At 37.9% G+C, this 24674-nt stretch overlaps 1 protein-coding gene across 1 annotated transcript in view; it reads left to right on the top strand.

Annotated features, from left to right (window-relative positions):
* ARFGEF1 (ADP ribosylation factor guanine nucleotide exchange factor 1) overlaps window positions 1-24674 on the top strand; it is a 135171-nt gene that overhangs the window by 61545 nt on the left and 48952 nt on the right. Inside the window, exons 8-14 of the mRNA XM_052651913.1 lie at window positions 10613-10788; window positions 11699-11832; window positions 14557-14791; window positions 20751-20850; window positions 20956-21095; window positions 21205-21313; window positions 22212-22413. Of these exons, the coding sequence (XP_052507873.1) occupies window positions 10613-10788; window positions 11699-11832; window positions 14557-14791; window positions 20751-20850; window positions 20956-21095; window positions 21205-21313; window positions 22212-22413 (1096 nt within the window). The remainder of the gene's footprint in view (window positions 1-10612; window positions 10789-11698; window positions 11833-14556; window positions 14792-20750; window positions 20851-20955; window positions 21096-21204; window positions 21314-22211; window positions 22414-24674) is intronic.

The following is a 24674-nucleotide window of genomic DNA, read 5'->3' as shown; positions in this document are numbered from 1 at the left end:
AAGCATAGTACCTTGCTACAGATGCTCTAGAAATATAATTAAATGTACAGTATGGATCTTGAATGACAATAGTACTATTTCAACCATACCTGATTTCATTTATAGCATCATTTCTAGTAATATATTTCCATCTTTAGTTTGAACACTTGAAGCACATATTCATCTGATTGCATCTTAATTTCTCATACATCTTTTCATTCAACAAATACTTAAGCAGCACATAAAATTTCATGGTTCTGTTCAGTTCAGTCACTCAGCTGAGTGTGACTCTTTGCGACCCCATGGACGCCAGTCCTCCCTGTCCATCACTAACTCCCAGAGTTTACCCAAACTCATGTCCATTGAGTCGGTGATGCCATCCAGCTATCTCATCTTCTGTCATCCCCTTCTCCTCCCGCTTTCAATCTTTCCCAGCATCAGGGTCTTTTCAAATGAGTCAGTTCTTCTCATCAGGTGACCAGAGTATTGGATTTTCATCTTCAGCATCAGTCCTTCCAATGAATATTCAGGACTGATTATTTGGGATGGACTGGTTGCACAGTCCAAGGGAATCTCAAGAGTCTTCTCTAACACCACAGTGCAAAAGCATCAATTCTTTGGCGCTCATCTTTCTTTACAGTCCAACTCGCACATCCATATATGACTACTAGAAAAACCATAGTGTTGACTAGATAGACATTGTTGGCAAAGTAATGTCTCTGCTTTTTAACATTCTATCTAGGTTGGTCATAACTTTTCTTCCAAGGAGCAAGTGTCTTTTAATTTCATGGCTGCAGTCATCATCTGCAGTGATTTTGGAACCCCCCAAAAATAAAGTCTCTTCCTTTTTCCTTTGTTTCCCCATCTATTTGCCATGAAGTGATGGGACCAGATGCCATGATCTTAGTTTTCTGAATGTTGGATTTTAAGCCAACTTTTTCACTCTCTACTTTCCTTTTCATCAAGAGGCTCTTTAGTTCTTCTTCACTTTGTGCCATAAGGGTGGTATCATCTGCATATCTGAGGTTATTGATGTTTCTCCTGGCAGTCTTGATTCCAGCTTGTGCTTCATCCAGCCCAGCGTTTCTCGTGATGTACTCTGCATATAAGTTAAATAAGCAGGGTGACAATATACAGCCTTTATGTACTCTTTTCCCAATTTGGAACCAGTCTGTTGTTCCATGTCCAGGTCTAACTGTTGCTTCCTGACCTGCATACAGATTTCTCAAGAGGCAGGTTAGGTGGTCTGGTATTCCCATCTCTTTCAGAATTTTCCACAGTTGATTGTGATCCACACAGTCAAAGGCTTGGGCACAGTCAATAAAGCAGAAGTAGGTGTTTTCTGGAACTCTCTTGATTTTTCGATGATCCAGCAGATGCTGGCAATTTGATCTCTGGTTCCTCTGCCTTTTCTAAATCCAGCTTGAACATCTGGAAGTTCATAGTTCACATATTGCTGAAACCTGGCTTGTAGAATTTTGAGCATTATTTTGCTAGCGTGTGCGATGAGTGCAACTGTGTGGTAGTTTGATCATTCTTTGGTGTTGCCTTTCTTTGGGATTGGAATGAAAAGTGACCTTTTCCGGTGCTGTGGCCACTGCTGAGTTTTCCAAATTTGCTGGCATATTGAGTGCAGCACTTTCACAGCATCATCTTTTAGGATTTGAAACAGCTCAACTGGAATTCCACCACCTCCACTAGCTTTGTTCGTAGTGATGCTTCCTAAGGCCTATTTGACTTCTCATTCCAGGATATCTGGCTCTAGGTTGGTGATCACACCATCGTGATTATCTGGGTCATGAAGCTCTTTTTTATACAGTTCTTCTGTGTATTCTTGCCACCTCTTCTTAACATCTTCTGCTTCTGTTAGGTCCATACCATTTCTGTCCTTTATTGTGCCCATCTTTGCATGAAATGTTCCCTTGGTATCTCTAATTTTCTTGAAGAGATCTCTAGTCTTTCCCATTCTGTTGTTTTCCTCTATTTCTTTGCACTGATCTCTGAGGAAGGCTTTCTTATCTCTCCTTGCTGTTCTTTGGAACTCTGCATTCAAATGGGTATATCTTTCCTTTTCTCCTTTGCCTTTCACTTCTCTTCTTTTCATAGCTGTTTGTAAGGCCTCCTCAGACAACCATTTTGACTTTCTTTTTCTTGGGGGTGGTCTTGATCACTGCCTACTGTACAATGTCATGAACCTCTGTCCATAGTTCTTCAGGCACTCTTATCTATCAGATGTAATCCCTTGAATCTATTTGTTATTTCCACTGTATAGTCGTAAGGGATTTGATTTAGGTCATACTTGAATGGTGTAGTCATTTTCCCTACTTTATTCAATTTCAGTCTGAATTTGGCAATAAGGAGTTCATGGTCTGAGCCACAGTCAGCTCCTGGTCGTGTTTTTGCTGACTGTATAGAGGTTCTCCATCTTTGGCTGCAAAGAATATAATCAGTCTGATTCGGTATTGACCATCTGGTGGTATCCATGTGTAGAGTCTTCTCTTGCGTTGCTGGAAGAAGTTGTTTGCTATGACCAGTGTGTTCTCTTGGCAAAACTCTATTAGCCTTTGCCCTGCTTCATTCTGTACTTCAAGGCCACATTTTGCCTGTTACTCCAGGTATTTCTTGACTTCCTACTTTTGCATTCTAGTCCATTCATAAGCCCTCTTGGAGGAGGTCGTCATTACCCCACCATAGAGCCACCAGAACTGACACAGGACTGGGGAAACAGACTCTGGGAGGGCACACACAGAACCTTGTGCACACCAGGACCCAGGAGAAGGGAGCAGTGACCCCACAAGAGACTGACCCAGACTTGCCCATGAGTGTCCAGGAGTCTCTGGTGGAAGCGTGGGGTGGTGGTGGCATGGCTCTGTAGGGAGATACGAAAGTTTATCTGAAATAGACCATGCTCTGGAGGAAAAGGGTTCTGGAGTGTAGGAATGTAAGATAAGTGCCATTAGAAAGAAACAGCTAAAATGCTATTAAAATTCAGAAAAAAGGAATGGTTATTTCTAGCTAGAATTATGCAAGAAGGCTTCATATAGGAGATGACACTGGAACTTAGACTCTATGGATTCATGCAGGTAGGGAGTGGTGTTTTATGGTTGGACACTGTTCATGTTGGTGTGGGGAGTGGTGGTGATGGTTGTACACTGTTGGCTAAAGTCTGGAGAGAATAATTTGTGAATCAGCAGGCATTGGTTTGGGTAAAGTGGAGAGGATGTTGTGTCATATGGTAGAAAATAAGTCTGAAATAGTTAGGAGCCAACCAATGGTTGGCAACTTCCCTGGTGGCTCAGACAGTAAAGCATCTGCCTACAATGCAAGAGACCCGGGTTCGATCCCTGGGTCGGGACGATCCCCTGGAGAAGGAAATGGCAACCCACTCCAGTATTCTTGCTTGGAAAATCCTATGGACAGAGGAGCCTGGTTGGCTACTGTCCATGGCGTCGCAGAGTTGGAGACGACTGAGTGACTTCACTTAAGCGATTCACTTAACCAATGGTTGGTTATACATTCCAGGCTTAGGATTTTGGACTTTGTCCTAGGGCAAAATAAATTACCACTGAAGATTTTAGAACTAAAAAATGAACTTATCAGAATAACATTCTAAGAAGCTAAGTGGAGAAATAGAAAGTTACAAAAGTTCAGTGTATAATAATCTAAAATTAAATAGGATAGTAACAGTGGAAATGGAGAGGAAAAACTGAATGAGAAGTGAAATAGTAGATGTTGAATCAAGAACAGCTTGCAGATGATTGACATCTAGGTGAAAGAGAAAATGAAGCGTCAGGAGTTCCCAGGATTTCCGGAGGATATGGTGATTCCCTGGCAGGACACATGGCGCTCATCATACAGTTACATTCAGCACTGTGATTTGTTACAAATCACGGTACAAGGCAAAATCATCAAAGGGAAAAGGCGTGCAGAGTAAAGTCTGAGGAAGTCAGGTGCACATTTCCAGGAGTCCTCTCCCAGTGAAGCTGCCTGAGAAACTTAATTCCTCCGACACTGAACCGAGAAGTGTTGTCTACCTGGGAAGGTCTTAGAGACTGGAGTGCCCAGAGTTTTTACTGGGGCCTGGTCCTGTAGGCACCCTCGAGCTGCATATTCCTAGATTCCAGGTTCCCAGAGAGAACACTGGTGTTGCAGCATGAACCACATTATTTGCACAAACTGTTGGGGCACAGTGAGCCACTTCAGTAGTTCTGGGGATGGTAGAAACCCTTCCGAAGTACAAGTTCTGAGGTTCCAGCCACGGGTCAACCTTACAAGCAGGGCTTTCTGAGCATAGGCAGTCTGAGGCCTGCTATATTAGCTCTTCCTGCCCAGGCAGTCACCCAGTTTTGAGCCTAAATGGTTAAGTAAGTGATAGAATTATTGACAGAATTGTTGAAGTAGAGGTAGGCATGGAAAAAAAGGGGCTAAATTTTATTTTGACATTGAACTTGACCTTCAGGCGTGCCATTCATGTGAAAATGTGCATGAAATATATAATGGAAATATAACACCTGCCTTGATATCTCTTAGAACTCTGGCCTGAGAGATATCAAGTGGGTGTTATAGGTGGGAGTCATTCTGTTAAAATTAGTACTTGAAGTAGATTACCAAACAGAAAGTTGTAGAGGCTAAAGAAGACAGCATTATCTTAGGGAGTATGAATTTTTCACCGAAAAACCGTGAACTTATAAAAGATGAAAGAAAGAGCATTAGGTACCCATGCATTGTTTTATAATCTCACCATGTATATTAGGAGTTGGAAGACTGATCTGCGAATCAAATTTGACCCATCACCAATTTTTGTAAATAAAGTGGCGTTGGAATACAGTCATGCTCGTTTGTTTATATATTGCTTATGGTGGCTGCCTTTGCACTACAAAAGTAAATTTGAGTAGTGGCAACAAAGATCATATGGCCCACAAAGCCTAAATGTTAATTGTCTGGCTCTTTACCAGAAAGACTTGCTAGTTTCTAATGCATATGAATACAGACTGTGAAGTGAAAATTTTTTCCATTGTTTTGCTCTTTTTATTTAGAAAGTTTTCAAACTTAGAGAATAGCTCAAAGAACAGTACAGTGAAAACTGTATGTGCTTTTCTAGGGCACTAATTAACAATTTTGCTACATTTTAAAAATTGTCTTTAAATAGACCTGTGTGTGTGTGTGTGTAATTAACAATTTTGCTACATTTTAAAAATTGTCTTTAAATAGACTTGTGTGTGTGTGTGTCTTTGCTGAACTATTTGAAAATAGCCTATATACAACATGACACTTTCACCCTAAATAACTCAGCATATATCTTCTAAGAATAAGGGCATTCTCATATGTGACCACAATTCCATTTTTACACCTAACAAAAATAACACTCTTTTAAGAATATCTAATATAAAATTTAAAAATGCTTCCAGTTGTCCCCAAATGTGTTTCTTATGTCCTTTTTTTCCTAGTCCAGGACACACTCCAGGGACACGTGCTGCATTTGACTTTCTCTTGGGTCTCATTAGTTTAGAACAAGTCCCCTTGGCTTTTCCCATCTTTCATAACATTTATTTTTAAGAGTATAATATTGTTTTGTATACTGTTCCACATTTTGAATTGATCTGATAGTTTCCTTATTTTGATTTACAGTAAATATATTTGGCAGAATACTGCATTGGTAATATTGGTATATTACATCATATAAATTGGTACATAATGAAGTTACCACCTGTTGGTATGTTTAGATTACTTGGTAAAGATAGTGACCACCAGCTCTCTTCACTGTAAGGGAACCATTTTCCCTTTATCATTAATAAGTAATCTGAGAGTGACACTTTGAGATCGTATGAAGATACATTCACTTAGTAGCTTTAAAATCAGTGTAGTGATTTCATAATGCTAATAAACTAACGTTTTTTCTGTGAAGGGCATCTCCCTTTAAAAAAAATACTATGAGCTCATAAATTCTTTTATTGTTCAGTGTGTTGCAATTCTTTACCATCAGGAATCCCTTCAGGGTAATTCTCATGTCCTTTTGATGTGATTGCATTACTCTTTGAGCAGATTACTTAAGTTGAAATCTCATATTTATCCTAAATGTATCTATTGGTGTTTTCTATACAGTTACATTGAGCTATTTATTCTTATCCAATGTTGAATTGCTCTGACAGTCTTTCCTAATTTCCGTCATTTTGTCTTATGATTCTGTATTCAAAGAGAATGTTACAAGGGGCTTTCCAATACTTTATTCATTAACGTCCATTCTGCTGCTTTTCATATTTTTTTATTTCAGTGATTTTGTTTTTGTCTCAAAGAATCCTGTTTTTCTTGAGCTTTTTTTTTTTTCATAGCACTTTGTTCCTGTTTGATACAGTATTCTTCTACATATATCTGGGAGTACTAATTAAAATTGTTCCAGCTATAAAATATGTCTCACCAGGAAACCATTTGCTCAGAGTGCTGACCTTTGTCCTTACTTTTGAGCTATAGACTTTGCATTTCTGTCTATTTGGAGACTAGAAAGACTAGGAACCCTCTTACACTGTTGGTGGGAATGTTAATTTTTAAAAGCCACTATGTAGAACAGTATGGAGGTTCCTGAAAACAGTAAAATAAAAAGACTAGAAAGGGTAGATTTGATCAGTATATAAAGAGCTTTCTCAGTCATTTTGTGTGCTCCGTTTCCAGTTCTCACGAGGCTTTCCTCTCCAGAATTTGCGAGCTGACTGTGATCCAAAGGCAGACCTTGTTTCACAGCTGAGAACTAACCATAAGAAGCACAGGCCTCGCTTAAGCAGAGTGTGGTGTAGTGGTCCTTGGGCTGTGCTGTAAGCACAAACTGAAGCCAAGTGAAGCTTAGGATAAATGCTCTTTGAACATTTCGTAAATTGTAGACTTGGAGTTGGGGGTATTCTTCCAACTTGTTGGTTTGTTCCCATCCTTTGCCAGGAAATCTTAGGCTGCCTTCCTTCAGTTAGGGCTTTATTTAGCATTAGTTGAGCAGAAACAGATAGTTAGAATGGAAGCTCAGAACTTGTACTTGTAGGAGATTTCACTGCTCTACCAGGTTGGTTTTCCCTGTTTATTGCAGCACTCTGAGTGAGCTGGGATACTGCTGTCTCCCCTACTACCTTCTTCTTAGATTGTGAGACCTACCACGCAAATCCTGCACTTCAGTTAACAGGCTGATTTCTAATGAATTCTCCATGATAACAGCTGCGGACAGCTCTTCTGGTAGACACTGGCATGATTCCCCAGGCACTCCCCTCCTACCCCATAGCCCTTGGCCTTCTTTCTACTAGGCTTCAGAGTTTATTGGAACCCACAGGGCACAATTCAGCAACCCCTCAGGTAACTCTGTCCTTTGTACATGTTCAGTCACAGGCTTTTGACATTGGCTTTTCTGTTGATCTGAACCTATCTATTTTTTGGAGGGGGTCATGTTATGCCGCTTGTGGAATCTTAATTCCCTGACCAGAGACTGAACCCAGGCCTCCAGCAGTGAAAACACTGAGTCCTAACCACTGGACCGTCAAGGAATTCCCAGAAACTCTTCTTAACCTTTAGGAATACTTTGAAGGTTTTGGTCTCTTGATTGTATCCTCCTTAGTTTTCCAGTGCTACTGAAGACAATTTTTCCTATTTATATTTTTTCCTAGGAATTTCAGTGAGATTTATGAAAGGAGAAGATATATTAAGTGGGCTCAGCTCACCACCTTGTAAACAGAAGTCTGCACTAATTGTTTAGGGCACAATTAGAGGGAGAATTAGAGGAAAAACATAGAGAATAATAATATCTGTTAAGTGCTTTCCTTGTATCCTTAATGATTTTATGTTTTACTTGTGTTTATTCATTTAATCCTCCCCAGACTTGGAGATGTTTAGATACTATTATGATTCCCTTTTTTACACATGAGAAAATTGAAGCACTGAGAGATTGGTAACCTGTAAGAAGTGGTAAAGTGAAGACTCCAATCTAAGGATGTCTGGCTTCAAAGCCTGACAATAAAAGAATGTTTTCAGTTCTTTCGAGAAATGTCCTAAGAAGGAAGGTATTATCAGTGATTATTAATTCCTTTAGAAATTTGATTAAAAAAGAAAAATAGACAGTAGCTGGTATGTGGCAAGAGTTGAAGGAAGATTATGTTTTTACACTGTAAAGACTTGAGTGTGTTGGTTGAGTATTGGGGAAGATCCAGTTATGTGCATAAATTGAAAATGTAATATTACAAGAAAACATTCAGGGGAGAAACATACTACTGAATTAGGCAAGAAGAGATGAATTTTTGAGGCTGAATGAATGGTGTACCAGGTACAAATGTGAAGGAATGTTTTTTTCCCTGAAATGAGAGGGAAGAAAAAGATGATTGTTGATGTTAAGGAACTTTCTGATGGGGTGAGAAAGAGTGGGGATGCCTGTGTTAAATTATCTACTTGGTTAGAAAGTCGAAGTTGTTCATTAAGGGAAGGGCAGTGTAAAGAGCTATAATTGGGTACAGAAAAAAAGGTTTGGAGTAAGTGTTTTGGGAAACAATTACCAGTTTCTGATAATCATTATTAAATTTTTTGTGCCTTCTTCCCAGGAGTTCTTTGTAAATTCCTCATCTGGTTTTCCTTATATCTATATAATAATTCTTTACATATATATAGAAAGCCATAATAGTATTTAGTGTGGCAGACATTAGTGTATTACCAGGTACACTCCTTTCATTACCCAAATCAGTTAAAAAAAAAATTGGGCACATGTTATCAATTATCAGCAAAATCAGTAATAGCTACCACTCATTGAGAACCAATTGTGTTCTTTTTGTATTGTGCATGTATGTGTTTGTTGGTGATCGCTCACAGACATGGTTATAGACATTGTTATCTTCGTTACTTAAAAAACTGAAGCAAAAGATGACGAAATGACAAGTAACTTATCCAGTTAAATGGTAGAGACGGGTGAAACAAGGGTCTTTCATATTCTGAAATCTGTGCTCCTTCTAGTCATTGTATTTCCCTTATGCTAGCCTATAACTTCTTTTACTTGGTAGCATGAAAGGAGTGGTTCTTTGCCAGACAACTACTGAGTTATGGCCACAGACATGTATGTGTTCCTTTTTTTATTCATATTTTTTCCATTATGATTTATTACAAGATATTGAATATAGTTGCTGGGCTATACAGTAGGACCTTGTTGTTTATTCATTCTGTATATTGATATAACATTAATAGTTGACGTCTTCTAAACCCAACTCCCAGTGCATCCCTCCCCCATTTCCCCTACTCCTGTAACCATTAGTCTGTTCTGTGTGTCTGTGGGTCTTTTCTGTTTTGTAGATAAGTTTATTTGTGTTATATTTTAGATCCCACATATAAGTGATGTCATGTAGTATTTTTCTGTCTCTTTCTAAAGACTTCATTTAAGTATGATAATCTCTAGGTCCTACGTTACATCAAAGGGCATTATTTCATTCTTTTTTTTAAGCTGAGTATTATTGCTGTGTGTGTGTGTCTGTGTGTCTGTGTGTCTGTGTGTGTGTAAGGTTGGCCAGAATGTTTGGGTTTTTCCATAAGATGTTACCAGAAAACCTCAATGAACATTTTGACCAATCCTACACACACACACAAACCAGAAAACCTGAAAGAACATTTGGGCCGTCGTGCACACACACACACATCTTATTCATTCACCTACTGATGAACCAGAAAACATGAAAGAACATTTTGGCCAATCCTACACACCCATGCACCCATCCCCAAACACACACACACACCTTCATCTACTGGTGAACATTTAGATTGTTTCTTTTCTTGGCCACCACTGCAGGGCTTGTGGAATCTTAGTTCCCTGACCAGACACTGAACCCAGGTCCTTGGCAGTAAAAGTGTCACGTTCTAACCACTGGGCCCAGGGAATTGCTTACATTGTTTCCATGCCTTGGCTAATGTAAATAATGCTGCTATGAAGTGTTCCTTTTTTAAAGTAATATATATTACCCCTAGAGTAGTTCTAAAACTTGGTATTATTTCATTATCTGTGTTCTACTAGAAGTCATTTATTTCTGTTTATCTTACGAGTATGATTACTCAGAGTGACATACTGCAGTATATTCAGGGCCATTATTTCCATAATTGTTCCAAAGAATGCATATTATTAGAGGTATTAATAGGTATTCTAAAAAAAGGGGAGTCTCATGATAAAATGAATTTTGGAAACACTGCATATTATATATCCCCTTTGGAGAACTCAGTGGGTATTAGAGAATTAAAATCTATAATAAAGATACATATTTTCCATCATTTCATTACTTTACTTGAAAATGGAATTTTGTTTGGAAGAATTTTCTTCTCATTTTCTTAAGGCATTAGCATTCATTAGAACTCAGTTTAGTAAATGCTAATATATCAGTAGACTACAACTAAGCCTCTGTTTTGGCACATCCTGGTTAGCCTTTCATCAGCTGCGTGTGTTTCACTGCTAGAGCTACTTACAGATCATGTTTGGATGTATTCCAAATGAATACTTACTCGTTTATGCTAACCTTTAAATGGTGCCAATACATCTTGCTTCCCATTGCTTTTATGCTACTGTTTCGTTTTAAATAGTCTATGCTTTTTCAGCACACTTCAGTTAGAAATGGTTGCATGTTTTTTATTCTTGCCATTTCAGATATGGGAGAAAGGACTACCATAAATGTAAGTGCAGATGGCAACAATGGAACCATAGAGGATGGTAGCGACAGTGAAAATATTCAAGCAAACGGAATTCCAGGAACACCGATTTCTGTTGCTTATACACCGTCCTTACCTGATGACAGATTGTCTGTCTCTTCCAATGATACTCAGGTAGAAATAAAGGAAAAAGTCCTCTTCATCTTAAACATTGATAGGCTACCAACACCTTGTAGTGAATATATCCAGTTGATAGTGCTGGCTAATTTCAGTTTGAGGAAATAAAAACTTTTTTTTAGTTGATATAAATCTGAGCAGTTTATTTCTTTAAAATATTGATCGCTAAATTTCCAACTTGGAATGTGTCTTGTAGGTGTTCATATCTCCCTCCCATTGAAATTACATTAAAAAAAATTCTTATCACATATTTATAGGATAATTCTAGTATATTAGGAGAAGAAAGAACTTTTAGCTAGAGAACATTGTCTTTGTTTAGGGCTACAGTGAAATCCATACTGTAGTAGTGATAGGTCCTCCTCATCCTTCCTCCCCTGTATTTGGTATATTTTTTCCTTACCTTTTTAGATAAGGGAATCCTACCCTGAATCATGCCCCATGCATAGGGGTAAGTCTTATTGGCCTTGCTGGCCTTCATCAGTTAACAACTTTTAAACATTGCCTGGATAGTCTCAACTGTCTTACGTCTTATCTGCACAGAGTAGATAAAATATAAAATAGGACAAAAAGATAAAATACCCAAAGACGGGTAGTAGAAAGCATAGCTTAGGCCATGGATGAAGTATCTTATCAAGGCATGATGTGCTTTTAATAGTTTCTGTTAGTAATAGTATAAACCAAGTAAACGTTAAGAGTTTGGTAGCGGGGGGAATGTTTTAAAAGAGATATTTATTGTTGAGGATGGGAGTGGCATGTCACCATAAAGAAAAGCCATGTGGCCCATTCCTCATCTGATTTTCCTTCCAGTAGAATCCCATACCCTACTAATTGAGTAAAGTGTATCAAAGACTGATGTGATTTTATACTTGCAGATGCCTTTATTCACGTGGTGTGTTCACTCGTTTAGGAATCTGGAAACTCTTCAGGACCTTCACCTGGTGCTAAGTTTTCCCACATTTTACAAAAGGATGCCTTTCTAGTATTCAGGTCATTGTGTAAACTGTCAATGAAACCACTATCGGATGGACCACCGGATCCAAAGTAAGTCCTCAGCTGTTCTGCCTGACTGATGCAGGTTTTGAAGCTTGAACCTTCTTGTGTCTTTGGGGTTTCTTTTTTCCTCTTTGTCTTTTAGGACCTTCAAAATTATTTTTTAGGGTTATTTTACTTAAAAAGGAATTAAAAAACAGTGAGTGTCAAAATTTAGCTAGAGTAGATGCCTTGCACTATTTCTGAAAGCACACGAACAGCAATATAGAATTGTGTCTGGTTCATTGTAGGTGCTCAGCAGGGATTGAATGACTGAGTGAATTATTTTTACAGTATAGTAAGTAACACTGGAAGTAATGTAGCCCTTTACATGTATTCTTACGCTAGGCATCTGAAAGCTGCCAGTTGAAAGGTAATAAAACCTAAGAGAAATAAATCTTAAAAGTCAGAATGTAAGATAATAACACACTTATTAAGGTCTGAAAAAATGCCATAAGATAATATTCTCCTGTGGGGAGCAGGAAATACTTTAAGATAGGAGTCACTTGTCTGATTCTCATCATATATATTAAACAGTAGAGAAGTGCCATTTTTCTAAGTCATAAATTGGCAAATGTCTTTCCATTTAGATGATTCCAATGCAACTGATTCCTGCTGAAGATTGAGTTTGGAAGTTACTAGAGAGCTCTGCTCCTCTGATGTTGCAACATGATGTGTTATATAGAACGTCAGTTTTAGGAGAACTTTGTGGAATAAGAGCTTGGAGAAGGCCTGAGTGATTTTTAGAAAGGAATATTGAAATAGGAGGAAGTACATTTTAAAATTCATTTAAAAACTCTTATTTCAGTTTCTAGATGTCAACTGGGAAGAGGACTGGAGACAGTTATAATAAAAACTTAATTTAATTAATGTAAATTATCCTCCTCCATGGTGGGCTTAAATCAAATACTAGGAAATTTTGTTGGACCATAAAAAAAACCTTCTTGACCACCAGAGTCATTAAATACTGGAACTGAATTTTGAAAGATATCAGATTTGCCACCCCTAAAACTGTTCTTTTTCCAGAATATATGATTTTCTGTCTTGAATGGTATTTTTCTAAAATTAATGATCTCTTATATATAGTTACATAATTTTCTTTTTTGTGTTTGCTTCTCTTTATATTTTGTGGCCTTTCTAAGATGATGATCCAGGAATTGTTCTTTAAGCTGGAATCATATTAATAATTTGAAACTACCCCATGAAAAACTGCAAACCTGTAATTTCCAGCTTCTTTGCCTGTCAGAAGTATACTTGTGTTGTAAGACAGTGATTTGCTCATTTCTTCATTGATAGATATCTTATACTTAGTAGATACTTAACGATTAGTACATGAATAAAATCCATTGATTATTTTGATCCATGCTAACAAGGCATTCTGTTAGATGCTGGGAATACAACTGGTAAAACATTAAAACTCCTGTGTTAGAGAATGGTAAGCTACAGGATTTAGTTACCGTTGGAATTGAGCGAAAAGGGTGATAAATGTGAGCTAGACTAGGAAATAGCAGTAGTGGATAAGCCTGGGAAAGCTCGGCATCAGTACCTGGCCCACTCTGTATTTTCCTGTAGCTATTCAGTCTTAGCTCTCACTGTTTCTGACTTGATTTATCTACTTTTTGGCAGAGTGGTTGGTTTTGGTTTTGGTAATACTATATTTGCTGTACATACAGATTCTTAGATTGAGAGGCATAGGCAGGCCATCTTGGAAACATGACTGTGTATTACTGAGCTGTGATATTATTGGTTCCAGTTTCATTTCAAAGATGGCAGTATTTTTTGTGATTCCTATTTGCGTAAAATTAAATATTCCCTGTTAGTTTTAGGTCCTTGAGTCACCTGACACTTTAACCATAAAATTTTTAAGGTAGAAATCAAGAGCAATTAAGTTTACTATATGGTGGAAATGTGACTGAGTACAATTTGGAATAAATAAACATAAGAACCATCTGCTGAGCATTTAAATGTGTCCTGTATTCGCAAAGTTGCCAAGGATGAATCACTCAATCTCCTTGGTCTATTGGACTTAAAAAACCTGTTTCAATGGGAGAAAAATTGTATTTGTGAAATCCTGATAATTAAAATTCTAGATATTGATCAGAAAAATAAATTTTTAAATTTAAACTTACATGTATTTTTCAGCTTTTCATTATAAAAATATTTATTAATAGAGTGAATGGGTAAGCTACTAAGAGGTACAAGTATTCTAAAAGCCTCTTTTTTTTTTTTTTTAAGTTTAAATGGTTACTGAAAAAGTAAGCTTTAAATAATGCTTTGTTAATGCCCTAATAGTGTTTTTTTATTATTGTTCAGGATTTTTGAGTAGCATAACTTGAAAAAAAGTACTTTGGAACCTATTTATACTAAATTTGGCCCTTCATCCGCGAAGTTCACAATGATTTCTAAAGAGTGAAATACATTTGTTAAAGAAGAGAACAAGGCATAAATCTTTTCTTGTTCAAAGGAACAGTAAGCTGATGTTAGATATGTGTGAATGGTTGTTTTCCCGTTTAAAAAGTTCTTGAAGTTATGTGGTAGAAGAGAACACCAGTGGAACTACCTATTACTAGTGGCTAAACTTATCTGTGTACTTTTCTTTTTTTATGCTGTAGAGTTTTCTCTCTTTCCATGTAAGGTTTATGAAATTACGTGGTATAGGAAATATCTTCAGAACAACCCGTTGTCACCATGATGCTAAACTTCTCCACATACTGTGCCTTCTTTTTTGCATTTTAGGTCTCATGAGTTACGATCCAAGATTCTTTCACTGCAGTTACTTCTATCCATTCTGCAGAATGCAGGACCTATTTTCAGGACAAATGAGATGTTTATTAATGCTATAAAGCAGTATCTGTGTGTTGCACTCTCAAAAAATGGAGTTTCATCTGTCCCAGAGGTTTTTGAGCTTTCTCTTTCCATATTTCTTACTTTGTTGTCAAACTTCAAGACACATCTGAAGATGCAGATTGAGGTATGTTCTGCATTTGGGCATTGTTGGATATTTCATTTGTTTCATGTTAAATCATATTTTAACACACTGGGAAGTTTAGAACGTGAAATAATATTTGTGTACTGTTGTGTCAACATATGCCTACAAAATGCTAAGCACTCAGCAAGCACTAAGAATGCCAAATCAGATTAAGACATAGCTCCTGCCTTCACGGAGTTTATAGTAGTTCCACGAATGATTTTAATTGTCTTGAATTAATTTGGTCCTCACAATAACTTTCCTATTGTATGTATGGTATGTAATAGTGAATTTGGTTATCTTGAAAGGAAGTTCTAAATAAATACTTTGTCTACGTGGTTTTAAGCTATTTAAGTTTTTAGTACTTTAAAGAGGTGATCATGAAGAATTATATTTTAGGGGTTATATTTAGGAGATTTGAAATTTTAACTTTTGTATTTTTTCCCCAATGTACTTATATTCCTCAAGTTTTCTCTCAACATCTTTGAAACTAGAATAACAGTTACATCATTCTAAAATATTTCCAGAGACTTAGCAAAATGAAACTAGGGAATGTTTCCAACCATGACATGTATTATGCAAGTGTACCAATTCATGATCTTTTTTTCACACCTTCATATAATTCTGTATATAAAAACAGTACTTTATGTTTTACCTATTTAATGGGTTTCTTTTTACAGTTTGTCCTTTGTGGAAATATTGTTTTGATTGGGACATGATATATTTTAGAAACACTTTTCTGCTAGGCAACTTGTACCTTCATGTTCTGTTTGATATGGTATGCAGGTTACATTTTAATTTTTAATCCTGACTCAAAACTAATAATTTATTAGCTCACAGGAAGGATAAATTATTTTCCCAGAGTTTTGATATCTCCTTTATTGTAAATGTTCTGTAGTATCAAAATTCATGTAGAACATTATTATAGGAATGAGACAGAATAAAGCTTTGGTATTTAAAGTAAAAATTTTTTAATTTGGGTCCTATTTTTGGACAGGAAGCAGTTTCTGGTACATTTTTGTTGCAAAGTTTTTGAAGTTTGCCGTATATGTGTTAAAATAATACAAGGCAAAACTAGAAAGTTACTACTTTTAGATAGTTTTTTCTCATTATCTTCAGGAACTACAAATAAGAGACTTTAAAATAAAAACTTGTGGAACTTTTGCTTCTGTAGCAAACCAAAAGTATTTCATTTGATGATGAGGCATTTAAATTGACATTAGAGAATTTTGGAAGACTTTTGTGCATTCAGTTACTACTACTCTGAGATGACTACTTTAAATACTGTTTAGATGACTGTGTGAAGTATAAATTCTTATGGAACCAGGTACCATAAAGCTCATTTAAGTTGTGATTACTGTTTCTATAAAGTAAATTTGATATAAAAAAATTTGTGTAGGCATGAATTTAAAGGGAAATTCTTACAGAAATTTCCTATCTGTTCATAGATGGTAGATTCTCATTAAAACTATTGTAGTAATAGTCTGTTGTTGTTTTTTTTAAGTGATCAGGTTTATTTCACTCTCGATTGTCCCCTGTGGGGAGAATATGAAGATAAAACAAGATAAATATAGATATGCTTTTGAGAGTACTGAACATATTCAAATACAGGATGAACTGTGTTCCAGTTGGAGAAAAGCCAACATAAGACAACCTAAATTTGCAAAACAGAATTGAGATGGTTGTTACATGAAGATTTATTTTATGAGAATATTCACTTCAGAGTTTTTATAATATGATTTTTCCTTGGGTAGTAACTTACATATCTATTTCAGAAAGTACAGTTTATACACACTTTTTCAAGACAATATCTATTATGTGAAGACAAAGTACTTCTGTTGTTTTACATGTTATTTCATGATAGGTGCTCTGTAAATCTATAGAATTTGTTTTTCAGACCCCCTGTTGATTGACATGCTGTCTTAAATTACTCTGATAGTCTTTTGATTATTAGTGCAGTTCAATAACCTATGCTGCTGCTGCTGCTAAGTTGCTTCAGTCATGTCCGACTCTGTGCGACACCGTAGATGGCAGCCCACCAGGCTCCCCCATCCCTGGGCTTCTCCAGGCAAGAACACTGGAGTGGGTTGCCATTTCCTTCTCCAATGCATGAAAATGAAAAGTGAAACTGAAGTCGGTCAGTTGTGGCCAACTCTTCGTGACCCCATGGACTGCAGCCTACCAGGCTCCTCCTCCCTCCATGGGATTTTCCAGGCAAGAGTACTGGAGTGGGTCGCCATTGCCTTCTCCGTCAATAACCCATAGATAATAGCTAAAGACTTTTTCCTCCTGTTTCTCCAAGTTTGTGTTTTTTATTTATCCCAGAAATGAGAGAGATTCACACTGATTCACAGCACCCTTAGAGCTTCTCATCTTTCCATGGTGTACTTACTCCAGACGAAATATCCAACAGTTCCATTTCTTAAACAGTTAGGTCCAAACAACTAAACAATAGTTTTTCTGAACAATGAAGTCTGCATTAAATTGAAGAAAGTAGAGAAAACCACTAGCCCATTGAGGTATGACCTAAATCAAATACCTTACGATTATACAGTGGAAGTGACAAATAGATTCAAGTGATTAGATCTGACAGTCTGCCTGAAGAACTATGGACTGAGGTTCCTGACATTGTACAGGAGGCAGTGATCAAAACCATCCCCAAGAAAAAGAAATGCAAAAAGGGAAAATGATTGTCTGAGGAGGCCTTACAGATAGCTGTGAAAAGAAGAGAAGATAAAGGCAAAGGAGAAAAGGAAAGATATACCCATTTGAATGCAGAGTTCCCAAGAATAGCAAGGAGAGATAAGAAAGCCTTCCTCAGTGATCAGTGTAAAGAAATAGAGGAAAACAACAGAATGGGAAAGACTAGAGATCTCTTCAAGAAAATTAGAGCAAGGGAACATTTCATGCCAAGATGAGCACAATAAAGGACCAAAATGGTATGTACATAACAGAAGCAGAAGATATTAAGAAGAGCTGGTAAGAATACACAGGAGACCTATACAAAAAAGATCTTCACAACCCAGATAATCACAATGGTGTGATCACCAACCTAGAGCCAGACATCCTGGAATGCAAAGTCAAGTGGGCCTTAGGAAGCATCACTATGAACAAAGCTAGTGGAGGTAATGGAATTCCAGTTGAGCTATTTCAAATCCTAAAAGATGATGCTGTGAAAGTGCTGCACTCAGTATGCTAGCAAATTTAGAAAACTCAGCAGTGGCCAGAGGACTGTAAAAGGTCAGTTTTCATTCCAGTCCCAAAGAAAGGCAGTGCCAAAGAATGCTTGAACCACCGCACAGTTGCACTCATCTCACATGCTAGTAAAGTAATGCTCAAAATTCTCCAAGCCTGGCTTCAGTAATATGTGAACTGTGAACTTCCAGATGTTCAATCTGGTTTTAGAAAAGGCAGAGGAACCAGAGATCAAATTGCCAGCATCCGTTGGATCATCAAAAAAACAAGAGTTCAAGAAAAACACCTGCTTTATTGACTGTGCCAAAGTCTTTGACTGTGTGGATCACAGTACACTGTAGAAAATTCTGAAAGAGATGGGAATACCACACCGCCTGACCTTCCTCCTGAGAAATCTGTATGCAGGTCAGGAAGCAACAGTTGGAGCTGGAATGGAACAACAGACTGGTTCCACAATGGAACGGAGTATGTCAAGGCTGTATATTGTCACCCTGCTTATTTAACTTATATGCGGAGTACATCATGAGAAACGCTGGGCTGGATGAAACACGAGCTGGAATCAACATTGCTGTGAGAAATATCAATAACCTCAGATATGCAGATGACACCATCCTTATGGCAGAAAGCGAAGAAGAACTAAAGAGCCTCTTGATGAAAGGGAAGTACTTTCATTTGAAAGAGGTGAGTTAAAAAGTTGGCTTAAAACTCAGCATTCAGAAAACTGAGATCATGGCATCTGGTCCCACCACTTCATGGCAAATAGATAGGGAAACAGGGACAGACTTTATTTTTCTGGGCTCCAAAATCACTGCACATGATGACTGCAGCCATGAAATTAAAAGACGCTTGTTCCTTGGAAGAAAAGTTACGACCAACCTAGATAGTATATTCAAAAGCAGAGATATTACTTTGCCGACTAAGGTCCTTCTAGTCAAGGCTATGGTTTTTCCAGTGGTCATGTATGGATGTGAGAGTTGGACCATAAAGAAAGCTGAACACCAAAGAATTGATGCTTTTGAACTGTGGTGTTGGAGAAGACTCTTGAGAGTCCCTTGGACTGCAACGAGATCCAACCAGTCCATCCTAAAGGAGATCAGTCCTGAATAGTCATTGGAAGGACTAATGCTGAAGCTGAAGCTCCAATACTTTGGCCACCTGATGGGAAGAACTGACTCATTTGAAAAGACCCTGATGCTGGGAAAGATTGAAGGCAGGAGGAGAAGGGGACGACAGAGGATGAGATGGTTGGATGGCATCACCGACTCAATGGACATGAGTTTGAGTAAACTCCGGGAGTTGGTGCTGGACAGGGAGGCCTGGCGTGCTGCAGTCCATGGGGTCACAAAGAGTCAGACAGGACTGAGCCACTGAACTGAACTGAAGTCTGCATTTGGGGGCGGGGTAGGAAGCACACATAAATTGAAAGAAAAAATGTTTAATGTCATTGTTAAATAGTTAGCGGTTACTGACTACTGGAATGTATCAGCCTAGAGGACGCTGCACAACTTCTTAGACCTTGAAATCAAATTGGACACTGCCACCCTCATTTCTTCCTTTGATTTTCATGCACTACCTGCTTCTTCTCATAGCAACCACTAAACCCCAGGTTTGTGAAAAGGATGATGTCATTGAAAGGAATGTAGTGTGATCTAATTGATGATGAATCTGTGAACAGTATTTTGAGGTATCCACAGATACTCAGAGGGACTGTTTTATTTCCCTCTGAATTTTCCCTCAGAATTTCTCGTGGCATCCCTCTTGAGTTTGCTGCAACATTCTGGGGTGTCTTGGTGCCGTATTTGGGAACTGTGGCTGCAAATATGCATTGAAGGCCTACAGTATTTGCCATGCAGTGTAGACACAATGCTTAGCAAGAATGACTTATATCTACCCTCGGAGAGCTTACAGTCTTACAGGAAATACTGACATTGGGCAAGTCAGAAATATGTTAAATTTTGTGAAAGAAAAGCTCATTACAAGGGTATATCACCTGTTTTGGGAGGAGAAGATGTTAGTAGTCCTAAATTATAAATATGAATTTTTGGATTCATAATAGCATGTGCCATAAAAGTTATTTTGTTGTTCTAGGTTTTCTTTATCACTCATCCCTTCTTAAGTTACAGTTACTTTTCCAAAATAAATATGAGTCTGAAAATTCTTAGCTCTTAAATTGAAATTAATTAGGTTAACTAAACCCTTTGTGCTGGACATTAGTTGATGTAAAGAATAGTTAGAAATAGTTTTGTAGTTTTCAGACAGAGATTTCCACTTGTGTGAATAATTATAAAAATATAACAGTATATGAGAATTAGATCCTTTTTATTATGTAGATTATAACATTAGTTACTTTAAAATCTAGGAACCCTCAGGCTGGCCCAGTACTATAATATCTGAAAAAAATGTAACTGATGAATAGAATATAGTTTATGGTCTATGGGGGATTAAAAAATGAAATAGGAGTTTTCTTAATTTTGTAAATATATTTAAGAAGTAATCTCCCAGAACTCCAGGTTTTTGCAGATTTCATCTGTAGTGACTGTGATAACAAAATACGGTGATGTGAAGTACAGTTCTTTTATTGCAAAGGCCAGTGGAAGTGACCAACTCACGTTATTGAAGTCCTGATACTTCAGAAACAACTCTAAAGGAGTTGAACCCCAGGACCCTGGGTCCTGATCTTTGCTTTACAACTAAGGGACATTTACAAAGTGATCACATATATGAATTATAAACAATATTTTAAGTAGAGGTTTTTCCCTAATCCCAGGTGTTCTTTAAAGAAATTTTCCTATATATTTTGGAGACCTCCACCAGCTCATTTGACCACAAATGGATGGTTATTCAGACATTAACAAGGATTTGTGCAGGTATTTGAAATTACCCTTCTTTATTATCTCTTTCTTACTGTGAGATATTTAAAAGGCCATATTCTAGATGCCTTTTGTTAAAATTAACATACTACTCTGTTACAGATGCTCAGAGTGTAGTGGATATATATGTAAACTATGATTGTGACTTAAATGCAGCAAACATATTTGAACGACTAGTAAATGATCTGTCAAAAATTGCCCAAGGACGAGGCAGTCAAGAACTTGGTATGAGTAATGTTCAGGTAAGAACTTGAAAAACATTTTCAAACTGGAACTTTGCCAAGGAAGAGCTGTTTGTTTTCTTTAAAAGATTTGTTGTTGTTTTAATTGCTTTTATGAATTCTTTTGTAGGAACTGAGCCTAAGGAAAAAAGGCTTAGAATGCTTAGTGTCAATTTTGAAGTGCATGGTTGAATGGAGCAAGGATCAGTATGTGAATCCCAACTCACAGACAACCCTTGGTAAGCTGACATTTGAACCTACTTTTTCGTCATTTAAGTAAGTAATACTGTGGAGGATGGTTGCAGATGCCACTGAAACAGTTTCATGACACATTTCCCATTTAGCTGATGAAGCAGAGTTCTCTGTGAGTTAAATAACAAAACTTAAAATTATGAATTTCCCAACTTAGTTATCCAGTCTTTTTTCTTTCTAAATCTTCCAAAGGTATTTTGAATATCATATTAAAGTGAATCACATTTATGCAGTTTTGTTGAAGTTAGTTGAAAGTTGAAAATTAAGTCGTTCAGTCGTGTCTGACTCTTTGCGACCCCATGGACTGTAGCCCACCAGGCTCCTCCATCCATGGGATTCTCCAGGCAAGAATACTGGAGTGGGTTGCCATTTCTTTCTCCAGAGGATCTTCCTGACCCAGGGATTGAACCCACGTCTCCCGCATTAGAGGCAGATGTTTTAACCTCTGAGCCACCAGGGAAGCAGTTTTGTTAGAGGATAATTTTAGAAGAAACAAAAACCGGAAATATTTTAAGAAGATTGACTTGTTCATTTGTGTTTGACATTTATCCTTACTCAGAGAAAAACTCATAGCTGCAGAATCATCTTGGTGTTATCTTAGTCAAGAGTGCTTTGAGGGGAAACTATTCCAAAACTGTTCCTTGAGCAGAGAGCAGAAACCCAGTGAATACTCAGCACTGTAGTTGTGAAAAGAACTGATGGTGCAAATTGTACACGTACTAATTGCAGTGTGTTGTAGTGTCAGTGTGTATGATCTGTTACAGGACTTAATACGTTATTTGTATTAAATAATAGATATTAAGCAACATGAAAGTATCTTGCCTTACTTGAGAAATCTTTTTCCTTTGACAGAGTAATTTATTGAGGCAGTTTTTCTACTTACAGGTCAGGAAAAACCCTTAGAGCAAGAGACGAGTGAAATAAAACACCCAGAGACAATAAACAGATATGGAAGTTTAAATTCCCTGGAGTCAACGTCATCATCAGGAATAGGCAGCTACAGCACACAGATGTCTGGCACTGATAATCCGGAGCAGTTCGAAGTCCTCAAGCAACAAAAAGAAATAATAGAACAAGGGATAGACTTGTGAGTGTACGATTTTAAGGAGAAATGTTACTGAATATTCCTCTGCCAGTTCTGTGCCGCCTTGTCCTGGGTTTCTTTACATCTCTAGATTATATTTAGTCCCTTCTTATTCCCACCCTTCAGTGAATAAAATGAGGTACAGTTCTCCCAGACCCAAGACTTCCAGTGACTCCTTAGTCCGTGCCCCTTGTTTGTTGGAGTCTAGCCCAGACAGACCCTTGTGATGCGCGTTAATTTTGTACCATGTTTTACATGCTGTTGAACATCACCCGAGCAGTTTTGCTTTGTTCATTTAGCTCAGTTAAAGAATCCCCGATTGTATTCCCTAAGCAGGTGAGAACTCAAAAAATTTCAAGTATAGAATGTTTCCTGCCAGTGTTGCTCCTTTATAGGTTTCATATTTTCCTCACTTCAGTTGCAGATGTGTTACTCTTATTAGTGATTTATTGTTACTGCTTGCATTTTTATATGTTGATAAGGTGATCACCTCCTTTTCAGACTTGAATGCTGTACCAGACCTTGCTCTTGTGAAGTTAGTTTTCCTGCTAAGCTGTGTGCTATCAGCTCCTGGGCTGTTTTGGGTCTAAACAGGCCCATACTACTTTCCTTCCTCTTATCACCCATCTCTTCTTTCAAAGAGATTCTCTAAGGAAAACTGAACTTGCTGGCCTTTCTCCATGAATCTCAATCCATGAATCTAAACTGTTAAATTCCCTTGTATGTTTACTTGACTTGCTGCTTCCACTGTAAAGCATTTCTTCCTGAATCTTAAGCAGCAGCTTTTGCTAAATGTTCAGGGGTCCCTTTTCACTGTTAATGTAAAAGAAAAAAAGTTGATAAAATGTACAGATACTCATTGTCATAAAACTATAAAATCTCAAAAGTAGCCTCAGAAACAGCCATCAATACTTCATTTATTCTAACTGTTCAGTCAGTATTTTTTGAAGTCCCATCTGTTGCAGACATTATGCAAAGTGCTGGGAAACCTGATGAGTGAAACAATCCTTGTTTCTGGGGTCACAGGGTCTAGTATGTGCAAACAGATGCTCATATCGAAATTTTGTAAGTCACTCAGCAAACACGTTTGGTACTTGGGACTGTTTACCAAGAACCATGACGGTTCAGTTCAGTTCAGTGGCTCAGTTGTGTCTGACTTTGCAACCCCATGGACAGCAGCACGCCAGGCCTCCCTGTCCATCACCCAACTCCTGAAGCCTACTCAAACTCATGTCCATTGAGTCGGTGATGCCATCCAACCATCTCATCCTCTGTCATCCCATTCTCCTCCTGCCCTCAATCTTTCCCAGCATCAGGGTCTTTTCAAATGAGTCAGCTCTTCGCATCAGGTGGCCACCAAGTATTGGAGTTTCACCTTCAACATCAGTCCTTCCAATGAACACCCAGGACTGATCTCCTTTAGAATGGGCTGGTTGGATCTCCTTGCAGTTGAAGGGATTCAAGAGTCTTCTCCAACACCACAGTTCAAAAGCATCAATTCCTTAGTGCTCAGCTTTCTTTATAGTCCAACTCTCATATCCATACATGACTACTGGAAAAACCATAGCCTTGACTAGACAGACCTTTGTTGGCAAAGTAATGTCTCTGCTTTTTATTATGCTGTCCAGGTTGGTCATAACTGTCCTTTCAAGGAGTAAGTGTCTTTTAATTATACGGCTGTAATTACCATCTGCAGTGATTTTGGAGCCCCAAAGAATAAAGTCAGCCAGTTTCCCCATCTTATTTGCCATGAAGTGATGGGACCAGATGCCATGATCTTCGTTTTCTGAATGTCGAGCTTTAAGCCAACTTTTTCACTCTCCTCTTTGACTTTCATCAAGAGGCTTTTTAGTTCTTCTTCACTTTCTGCCATAAGGGTGGTGTCATCTGCATATCTGAGGTTATCCTTATATTCGATATTACAGTCCAAGTATGGGCAAAATATATTTTCTACTAGTACTGAGTGATGTCCATAGTGAAATGTGTACAGAGTTATGCCAAGGTAGGAAAATTCATTTTGAAGTATTAATACTCAGGAGTGAGGGAGCACTCACTGGGCCCCTGAGTGGACATGTCCCCTGCCTCCAGTTCTCCTCCTAGCCACTGTGCTTGCGTTCTGCTTCACACTTCAGTGAGCACAATGTGCTCGCAAGGTACTCTTCCTCAGCTCTTCCTTTCATGACACCGCTCTGTCTGGTCCCTCCTGCCTGCTGACCATGCCATCTCAGTCTTGGTATGGGCTCTTCATCCAGACCACATGTCTT

This window comes from Budorcas taxicolor, chromosome 14 (genome assembly GCF_023091745.1).
Source record: "Budorcas taxicolor isolate Tak-1 chromosome 14, Takin1.1, whole genome shotgun sequence".
NCBI lineage: Eukaryota > Metazoa > Chordata > Mammalia > Artiodactyla > Bovidae > Budorcas > Budorcas taxicolor.
Note: the sequence above shows the minus strand (reverse complement) of the source record. Positions and strands in the feature narration are given on the sequence as shown.